The sequence below is a fragment of the Amblyomma mixtum genome, chromosome 6 (assembly GCF_055824585.1).
Source record: "Amblyomma mixtum isolate Tamu chromosome 6, ASM5582458v1, whole genome shotgun sequence".
NCBI classification, from domain to species: domain Eukaryota; kingdom Metazoa; phylum Arthropoda; class Arachnida; order Ixodida; family Ixodidae; genus Amblyomma; species Amblyomma mixtum.
This window is the reverse complement of record NC_143017.1, coordinates 147,972,575-147,983,468: the sequence shown is the minus strand read 5'-3', so window position 1 is coordinate 147,983,468 and position 10,894 is coordinate 147,972,575. Positions and strand designations below refer to the sequence as shown.

At 47.9% G+C, this 10,894-nt stretch overlaps 1 protein-coding gene across 2 annotated transcripts in view; it reads right to left on the bottom strand.

The window, feature by feature from the left end:
- Positions 1-6,150: 6,150 nt before the first annotated feature.
- The window catches only part of LOC149340723 (sodium-coupled monocarboxylate transporter 2-like), a 91,587-nt gene continuing 86,843 nt past the window's right edge, over positions 6,151-10,894 (bottom strand). For both annotated transcript variants that reach the window (XR_016283643.1, XM_089549564.1), the window contains one exon: positions 6,151-8,583. Coding sequence is in view for 1 of the 2 variants with exons in the window: in XM_089549564.1 (XP_089405690.1) it covers positions 8,476-8,583 (108 nt within the window). In the remaining variant the exon portion in view is untranslated. The remainder of the gene's footprint in view (positions 8,584-10,894) is intronic.

Below are 10,894 nucleotides of genomic sequence, written 5' to 3'. Positions count from 1 at the left end.
ACGCTAAAACAATTTTATGAACTAGCTTTTCCTAGCTCCACTTACATCATCATCATCATCAGCCTGTCTGCGTCCACTGCAGGGCAAAGGCCTCTCCCATGTCTCTCCAATTAACCCTGTCCTTTGCCAGTTGCGGTCACCCTATCCCCGCAGACTTCTTAATCTCGTCCGCCCACCTAACTTTCTTCCGCCCCTGCTACGTTTGCTTTCTCTTGGAATCCATTCAGTTACCCTTAAAGACCAGTGGTTTTCTTGCCTTCGCATTACATGCCCTGCCCCAGCACATTTCTTCCTCTTGATTTCAACTGAGATGTCATTAACCCAGCTTTGTTCCCTCGCCCACTACGCCCTCTTCGGCTCTCTTAAAGTTACAACTATCATTTTCATTTTTATAGATCGCTGCGTTGCCCTTAAATTAAGCTTAACCCTTTTCGTTCGCCACTCTTTCTAGATATTTTGCCTCCCACAGACCAGTGTCGAATTAGGTGGCGTCCAGCAACCTTTTTGTGAAGACGTCTACAATCATTCATCAATACCCTTGCGTGCACCGGCGCACATTTATCATACTTTCGCTTTTCTCTTCTTCCTTCTGACCCCTGGGCAAAGAAGTGATGCACATAAATCGTGGAATGAACTTCTCAGTGCGTAGGAGATAAACTGCTCCATCCCTCGTGGATGCTGAAAGCAGAAAATAAGAAAAACACGCATGAAGGAACAGGGAAATAAAGATGAATGGGCACAAAACGAGAAAACACGCACACGAGTCACGTAAAAATGAAAGAAGGAAAAGGCGGGAAAAGAAGCGACGAAAAGTTAAGCATAGCAGTAGAGTGCCATGGCAGGTTCGGTCAGCGCGAGTACGTCAGCGGACTAAATAAGAAAGACGGTGACCGTGGCGATGGTGACGCCACCCGCTGTTCTCCGATAAATATTGGAGTGGACAAGCTTCCGACGCTGCCAGCATTGAGAGGGAAGGAATATGGGGAGACAAACAGGAAAAGAAAAAGACGAAAGAGCATGGAACGAAGGAAAATTAAGGGGAAAATGGTTTGTGGTTTGTGGGGGTTTAACGATTCAAAGCGAGTCAGGCTACGAGGGACGCCGTAGTGAAGGGCTCCGGAAATTTTGACCACCTGGGGTTCTTTAACTTGGGCTGGCATCGCACAGTACACGGACCTCTAGAATTTCACCTCCATCGAAATTTGACCGCCGCGGCCGGGATCGAACCCACGTCTTTAGGGTCAGCAGTCGAGCGCCATAAGCACTGAGCCACCGCGGCGGCCGGCTGTAATAAGGAAATTCCACTTAATACGAACTTCGGATACAACGAAGGCAATCTGTGCGACCGTCAGCTTCGTTATAAATGGGATCGACTACAAGTGCTGTAAAAATATTCAGGCTCCACGAAATTATTTCCTTAATGCGGGCATCCAAGCTCGTGATTTTACGGCATTGCAAAAGTGACGTCTTCCTCCTCCTCTCATATACGATTTTTTTTCCCCGAGAAAACTACAGCGTTTCTTGTAAACTTAAGGTAAATTCCTTTGTATCGACATATCTGTCCTGACGTATCAAAATTTAATCGAAAACAAACAAAATGGCCGTGAGACCTCAATTACTTTCCTTACCTGCACACACCCATAATGTAGCGCCGTTCGTAGTTGCGTTGCCCGGAAAGACGCTGTCGTGGACGAACAGGTGCGACAGCACCGCGTTGAGAGAACAGTGGCGCACAGGCAAGGTGCATGTGCAGTATGATGCTAGGAAAGGTTCGCTATGAATGGCATTCCTAGCAGCACGCTGCCTAAGTGACAATTCGTGAGCCGAAGTGCATTCGTTCCAAATCCCATCAGATACTCGTATAGCTTACTTTGTTGATTACCCCAGTGGACGCATTATCTAGAAGGTGTCTGTACGGATGAAGGTCACAGAAGTGATCCGATCTGCTCACTGTTCGCGAAAGCTGGGAACGGTCCGCTTTCAAAGCCGCAACTTACTGCGCTGCTGGCCTGTTCTCCGGCGGCAGCAGTGAAAGACGACGACGTGCCGGCCACTGCGGGCGGGTCGTACATACGTACAGGGTCACTCCATTCAACAGGGAACACTGGAGCGCGTGGCCACCGCACTTTGTGGATTGCTGCCGCCAAAAGCTGGCGAGAATCCGCAGTGAAGGCGCATGCCCAGCAAGCATGGCCGACTGCTCTTTCTGCGCATGCGCCTGGTGCCGCCTATTCTCGCCAGCTCGCCAGCTGTGAGCGACAGTTCTTCCCGAAGCGCGGAGGTCACGCGCTCTCGCGTTCCCTTTCATACTGAGCGACCTTGTATATCGGAACGCTGAGCTGGCCACCGGTATGATAAGCCCGCAATTTCACTCGGGCATGCACTGTTCCGCCAAAACACCTTAGTAAGCTCCATGAGAAAACCAAGATAAGCAGAGGCCATCACAGCCGATACCAGGCTTTTGGATCAGCGGTCGACGCGCAGAAAGCAGCGCGGCTCGCGGAGTAGCGGAAACGAGGCATCCATTGCTGACGTCACGGGCATTTTTAATCGGGGATTACGACGCCACTAGGAGTGAAACTGGGAAAAAAATTGTCTTCGTGAATTAAAAAAATGCCCGCGGTTTTTCGAATTGGACAGACTCTTCAGCTTCCCTTCAACAGAGTTATGTCCTTTGTGAAATGTTCACGTTTGGCATCCCTAAAACGTAATGTAGGTGGTCTATTTTGTTAAGTTTTGTAATGTGAAGAAGCAAACGAACAATCACAGGCACTGAGACTGTCTGTCCGGTCGCGTCAGGGGGACCACGCTACACAAATTCATTGCAAATCCACCGCTTAAATTTGCCTGCTATATAATGGACCCTCCCCGGCGGATGTTGGCCGCCTATGGACCGCCAACGTCCAGGTACCCCACTGCTCAGTTCAAGGTCACCTGTCATCACGTGATCTCGCGGCAGCTGCGATTGTTGAGGTATGTCATGTTGCCACAAGGTCTAAGTGTAGGTCTTGGCATTAGAAAAAACAGGGAGCAGCACGGCTACAGATTTCGCCGAGTGTAGCGCGCTACTGCGTCGCTGCTGCCTATGATATAAGGTGTGGGCGATGACGTCACGCTGGTCGTGGCAGAGACGCTGCCATGATGCCGCTCGCATAAACTCGCTTCACGCATATGCATTGCTGCGTAACGAGCTAAACTTGGGAATTTTCACTTATTGAGAAAACATTGGGCAATTTTTCTTCGAGGAAACAAAGTAGTGCCAATAGAGCTTGTCAGACACGTCAAACGCGTCTTTATGCTCAACCATTCGTCGGCACCGGTCTATATACCAGTGCGGCATGTGCGTGAAGCGAGTTTATGCAAGTGGCATCATGACCGCGTTCCTGCCACGACCAGCGGGACGTCATCCCCCAAGGCCCAAGTCACCGGGAGCAGCGACCAATAAAAAATGACCACATAAAAGGAAAACGAAACGTTACAAAATATGGCCCCTGGCTGAGGTGCGCCCTAAACTCGCCTTATAATATAGGTTTTCGTCCCTTTAAAAGACAAGCATTGAACACCCGTGGCGCGGCTGCTAACGCGCATCGAAGGCACAAGAAACTGCTGTCCCTTACAAGGCTCAAAGGCTGACCCTCGAGTCTCTGCAGCAATGACCCGGATTAGAAGCATTCTCCCGACCTGTGTGATTGGACTGCTTGAAGTGACATCAGCAGCGTTCTTACGCTTATACAGAAACTTATAACAAAAACTTGATTTTTAGATAGCTTGACAAACACAACCTTACACAGCTCGGTCTTCCTTTCACTCTTTACTGTCAGTATGTCATTCAAATCTTAGCATTCTTTCAAAAATTCGCCGCCGCGGCGGCTCAGTGGTTATGGCGCTCGGGTGCTGACCCGAAAGACGCGGGTTCGATCCTGGCCGCGGCGGTCGAATTTCGATGGAGGCGAAATTCTTGAGGTCCGTGTACTGTGCGATGCCAGTGCACGTCAAAGAACCGCAGGCGGTCGAAATTTCCGGAGCCCTTCACTACGGCGTCCCTCATAGCCTGAGTTGCTTTGGGACCTTAGACCCCAATAAACCAAATCTCACAAATTTGTACCGCTCTAATATATTGTATGCAAAATATAGTGACCCCTTTTGTAACACTTACCTGAGCCGAACAGTTCTTCCTGTAATCATGCATTCAATACGCAGTTAACGTGTCAGACTTGCTCGATGTGTGGCTGCCACCACGGTAGACGAAGTTATTCAGAAGATTTTGCCTCCTTAATTTTCGCGGCCGTTCCCTCTGTCGGAGTCGTTTGGCTTTGCAGGCAGCGCGTCGGTCAATTGACATTGAGAGTTCTAAATAGTTGATCCATACAATCCCGGCACACTGATGTGCTTTGCTTTGATCAGAGCTCTGAAAGCTTGATATCATCGAGGGTTGCTCACACATGGACGACGTATACGTACAGCTGAAAGCGTGTGGCTCACCTGGAGCTGTCCACCCGAAATGGACATTGAGGACAAGCTTAAATTGGTCTGTATTGATAGATTACCATGTTCTAATACGAAAGAGGCAGTTTTCACTGAAAGTGGAGCTTATATAAGCTATAAAGCGCAAGGAAACAAAATCGAAGTATCGCCTCCACCGGCCGTTTCCACAAACCAAATGCGATGAAGTCAATACCTATTTTGTAGCTGTTGCGGATCTCTGAGGCTAGACCACACCTCCTTACACTTTCAAAAGGTTATCACAGAGTACTTCTCGTCATTGCTCTTAATCGAATGGCAGGGAAAAAAAATGTTTTGATAATGCGTCTGCATCAAAACGGTCTGTGCAAGCGTAAATGGCGACTTCCGTCTATCAGAAGCCAGCGGCAGGTGGCAGCCGGTTCACCGGGCTACGAACTTGGTATACCTATACGAACTTAGTACACTACCTCGGATATAACGAACCTTAGAATGCCATCTAGGATATAACAACCCTTCGTGTGTTCACCTCGAATATAATGATCTTTATTATGCTACCTCGGATATAGCGAACTTCAGTGCGTTAACCTCGAATATAACGAATCTAATGCCACTTCGAATAAACGAACCTTAGTATGCTTCTTCGGATATAACGAAATTTCGTGTGTTAACCTTGGATGTAACGAAGTTTAGAGTGCCCACCTCGGATATAACGAACGTTTGGCTGCGAACGCAGTCAAAGGATCCATAATGACGAGAGCGCGTTGCAGGTTCAGGTTCCGAGAGGCAAGCCTGATAGGCCCCTGTGGACATGTGGGAAGGGAATAGGCGGGCGACTAGAAAGCCGTGCGGCATTGTGCAAATGCGATGCCATTGAGTAAGGTTGCGTTCTATTACTCGCTCGCTCTGTGCGTGTGCCGCTAAAGCTACTCCGGCCAATTTCTGTTTCCAATGAAAGTTGATTCCGTGGCTCTTTTCAGGTATGCCGATGTTTGTCCGGCAGCAAAATGCGCGTTTAGTGCTGAAAAAAATTAGGCTAAAATTTTTCCCGCCACTCGATTCAAACTCGTGACGTCTACAGCGAAAAAGACTCCGTGATAACCGTATTGAAGGCAATGATTATGTAACCTAGCGTCCGAGATCTGCGTAAAAGAACTGTGTGGCACACACTTTTATTTCACTTTATCGTCTTTTCCAGCTCACAAAAGCTCAATTTTAAGTTAACGTAGATTGGTTTGGTGTTATGGGGTTTAATGTCGAAGAGCTACTTAGGCGATGAGGGACGCCTAGTAGTGGGCTCCGGAAATTTCTACCACCTAATGTTCTTTAAGGCGCACTAACATAGAACAGTACACGGGCAGCTAGCATTTCACCTCCATCGAAATGGAACCACTGCGGCCGGGATCGAAACCGCGTCTTTCAGTCAGCAGCCGAGCACCATAACCAGTGAGCCACCGCGGCGGCTAGTTAAAGTCCTCGTCATAAGAGTGCGGTAATCTAGCAATACAGGCCAACTTCCAATTGTCCTTGGTGTTCCTTTAAGGTACGACAGTAGAAACGAAGATGTTGCCACTGTCAATAAACGCGATCAAGTTACCCCACAGCGTTTAGTGGCTGCGGATAGACGAGAGTTGCTGCTTCCGCCTCGTCATGCGCGACCACTAGAAACTGCGACCAGACACTTCAGGCTGCGATGCGGAGGTGAAGATTTAATATTGTCGACCAGGGCGGTTCGTGAACATCGGCAAGTACTTGGTCAGTGATCTCACGAGTGAGCAGATGTATGACAGTCATCGTCTTTCTTTTGCAGGCATTAAGTTCGAGCAGAGCTGGTAAGACACCAGTTCGGCCCACGTATTGCATACACGACACTTGCATGCCATCAAAAGCCAGTCACTTCCCGGAAATGTATAAACATGCTGTGAGCCGCTCGCAGAGCAAGAAGGAAAAAAAAAAAAAGCAGTTATGGTGCCTTTTAAAACAATAGTTGAGAAACAAGCATATATCAGTGTAGCTTCTCGTCATAGAAAAAACACTATGTACAACAGATCGGCAATACAATGAGTAAAAAGCCAGAACATTGGTTCACCGCAACTTATAAACGCTGCCATCTTGCAGCATTCGCGCAGTTGAGCACATGTGGTCTTGAAGAGAAATATGCGACTACAAATGCCACAGAAATAAATGCCACAAGGAACAAATAAAAAGCTCGCACCACAGAAACAATATCAAGCATCCAAACAACCTTCTCGCTTTCTTTCATCTCTGCTAGAAATAACAAAACAAATCGCTAGTTTCACGATTGTAGTCTTTACTACTGCTTAAGCAGCAACACAGTGTCCATAAATGCATGAAAAATCACGCTTAGTTCCGGGCAAACTACACTACGGAGAACAATAAACCGCATTCTACTTTGAGTTGCACAACTCGCACATGGGCACCCTACCTAAGGCTAAAAACCGACCTTTGTAGAAAAATTTGTTCCAAATAACTGCACTTACGTATAGTTACATTTCTAGTGTGAAAGAAACTCAGTAAGAAATTTTGTGCAGCAATAACGCCTTAAAGACTGCAAGCGCCATCAACCCGTATCACAGCCTCCAAGATCGCATCGACAGCAGCAACAGGCCATCGTGCGATCTCGGAGGCAATGCTTGCGCGCCGGTCGAGCGCGGTTCCGACGCCATAGTGCAAGCATTGGCAGCTGTTCCTCAATATAGCTACCAGGGAACACTGGTCGAAAGTTTGAGAACTTCGTCCCAATAAGCGAATCCAACTACGACGTGATGGGCTATAAATAAACCCGCCCTTTCGTCATGACCGCAGCGGTGTGTTTGCGAACGACTACCAAAGCTTCCTTTTTTTGGAGAACGGCAAATCTCTCTTGCTCTTTGTTTATCTCCATGATCACACAGTCCGCCGCGAGGAACAGCAGCTTTCAGTGCCCGTAAAAGCCCTCAGCAGCACCCCAGTGATACTAACCATGGTCTCGTTACTGGGCTAGAATGGGCTCGTTACTGGGCCCATTATACCTGCCCGACTTTCTACCAGTTACCTGGAACAATACCCTGAGCATCCTCTAGCCTGACGGTCGCCGCTGATTATCAAGTTCTAATAAGAGTGACTGCTGATGACACCAGGGCAACAGCAACTTGAAAGTCTAATAAACGTTTAGGGACAATCGAATAACCGATAAAAGCCAGGCCGGCGATGCCTGGAAACTGCCGAGTAGCAGTACTTACTAGCCACTGTGCTCGAAGGTCATTGGTTAAACAATCAGCATACGCGTTAGTTCCACACCTGTACTACTTTGTCTCAATCACTTGCACCCAGCCATCCTGCTTCAAACGCCCGCCAACCATATAACGTTCTCCGGGATTTAATTGCCGCTAGCTGCACTAGTTTCACTTCGTGTTCAATCTACCTTAATGATGGCTCCATTTCGTTACAGTTGTATAAATAACAGATAGATTTGCACGTGCTGCAGTGGTGTTCTAGTGCTGTGGAAGTACAGAGGCATCACAGTGGGCAAAGTAGTAAGAAAATGTGAGAATACTGAAGGCATTAAAATTTCCGATATAATGAACATATACGGACACGTTAAGGAATCATAACGTTATGCACGTAAAATAGTTTCACAAAGACAAAATGCGACAGTGTTGAACGTAGAAGGGTCAGAAGCCGCCTATCTTGACATGACAATGGCTAGCGGCCCCTGAAAGTATAACAAAAGTACAATTCCTCACAAATCTAGCATGCTGATGCCAGCGGCCCTTTCTACAACAAACACCAGTGTGTTATACAGTTAGACAACAGAGTATGGTCCATATTTTAGGCAATGTTGTAGCGAAGAAAAAAAGGCGCCTTATGAAGATCACAGCTCAGTCCAGAAGAGGTGCACCTAATGTGACAGCTGCTATAAAATTATGAGAATTGTCCGCTCCTCCATTGGAAATGTTGGCGAGCTCTTGTAGAAAAGGAATGAAGGAGCTTGGCACTACGTGGAGGCAGTGGTTACAAGTTTGTGCTTGCACAGTCTTTGGAGGGGATCGACCCGTTGCCGACGTCAGCGTGGTCCGAGACGTTGGCATCGTTGCTGAAGGCGCGGTTGACGACCATCACCTGACAAAGATAGAAAAAAAAACAGAACAAAAACTGTGTAGAATCAGCCAAAACCTCGATCGCAGCTGCAGTTGCAACAATAGATTTGTTTTAAAAAACACACAGTATTTTTTAGCTGTAGTTTCCAAAGCGCTGAGAAAAATCATACATTGTGGGAATATAACAGCGGAAGGATCATACATGTAGGGACCTTAGACAATGTAAAATTCCTTGACATTTCTTGAAATGAGCGTAGCATGCAAAATTAGTGAAGGGATAGCCCTCCCACAGCTATTTAATTGCGCACCAATTAAACATATTACTGTGACGAGCAATATACAGCAGTGAACAAAGAAAATTCACGTCAGCTGTGAAGAACTTCAAGGAAAGGAAAGGCGCCGTCGGGCACTGAGCCGGTCACTCTAAGCTAAGCGAAGAGGAGAAGATGGTTATGAGGAGAGAGAAAGGAAAATTTGTGTCGGGGAACCAAAACAGGCGAAAAAGGGGGTGAAGGAGCAGGGGTGGGTCCTCTGCTCCTTCAGAGGACAGGAGGCTCATTGAGTATTATGTCTGACATAAGATATACATAATTTGATAAACACCGTATCAAAATACGCTAGCCACACTATCGACACCACATTCAGGGTTAGGAATCCTCAAAACTTTTTCCTCGTTTTGTCAAGAACATAACCAGGGCTTGGTCCTTAGTCCTCCTGAGATCTCTTCGTGCATGCGACGTGACGCACTGCAACGTCTAGCTGCAAAGCGACCACCGCGCGATTCTCACACAACGCATTTCCGACCGTTCTCCGACTTACTGAGTTCGTCCTCTCGACAGCTGGGGACGCAACCTGGAATCGAAACGCGCGCTCTCAACTAGCGTGCACGGTCACCATAAAGCGCACCTCTGCCGTCAGCAGATGAATATTACCGCGGTAGCGTTACAGTGCACGCTAGGCAGCAACCTTTGTGGTGTGAAAACAAAATCGCCGTTGTTCGATGACGATGTGACGTCACAGACACATGAACGAGAGAAGGAAGGCAAGCGCCGCATAACGATCTGAAAGTACGACCGGGATGACGTCATTACACAATTCCTCATTGATCCACGGGGTCGTTACGTCATTCCACCACCCTTACGTAGTGCCTCTGAAGAAACGCAATTGAGCCGAAAAGAAAAGAGATTGAGCTGGGACTCGATACCGTGCCCCTTGAGTTGTGAGTCGGGCGCACTACACCTCGACCACAGAAGAGCTTGGGTTGAGGGCGATAAAAGGAGGCACCACGCCGCAGAGCACGCTACAGAGCGGGCAGTAGAATATAGTTAATTAAGGCAACCAATTAGGGCCACCAATTCTTGTCGCCAACTAGAAAAGCCTATGCGTACGAGCAACCGAAATCCGCTTGACATGTCGTAGTGGCGCCGACATGCGGCGGAGTACGCCGCAGCGCCAAGAGATGGCGCGAGAGATCGCTGCACATTAAACCGGCTAGGATGTGCATGTAGTGTCAGCCCTAACTAAGAAAGCAACCGCAAAACATCATCCTCACCAGCTAGAGTGACTCTGCCACTTGTGATCGCATCAGCTTTAATTGGGGTTACCAATGCGTCCTCAAATTTTCTTGAAAGGGCAAATCATCGCAATTAACTGTGATTATCTGCATCTCGCAAGTAAGCGTCACCGCGGAGTGATCAGAGGCGCGGTGGCGCTCCGTGATAGGATGTACAGCCTAAGTCAAAAGTGTTCGGGCCAGATTGCTTTTAGCCTTGTAGCGGGGCCCTTACGGCGCTACTGCCCTAAAGAGAAAATGCCTTAAGGTCGCTTGTTCACCTGCGTGCAAAAAATTAAGTGACATAGTGCAACACCTTGTTGCTAGGCGACCACCGTGCGACTGACTAAAGCAACGCATTTCCGACCGGTCTCCTACTTACTGAATTCTCCTCGACAGCTGGGGAAACAACCTGGAATCGAAATGCGCACTTTCAACCTGCGTGCGCAGTCACCGCAAAGGGCATGTCCGCCGCCAGTAAACAAATATAGTGATGTCCCGTTAATACGAACGACTCGAATTATGGGCACTTTTGGACGGAACCAAGCTTTTCCAATGTATTTTCGCCTCTTTAATATGGAAACTCGCTGTGCGGACAACGGACAAAGCGAAAACGTACAGAGTACATTGTGGCCTATGTATTGTTTCGTTAATACGGACAGTAATCATAAGAAAAGTCGACTACTCACACCAACCATTTCCTACCCATAGTTTCGAGCGCAGGGAAACAATGTAAGGGAGCGTGAAGGAGCAAATGTGGCGGCCTTTTTCTGTTTTGTTT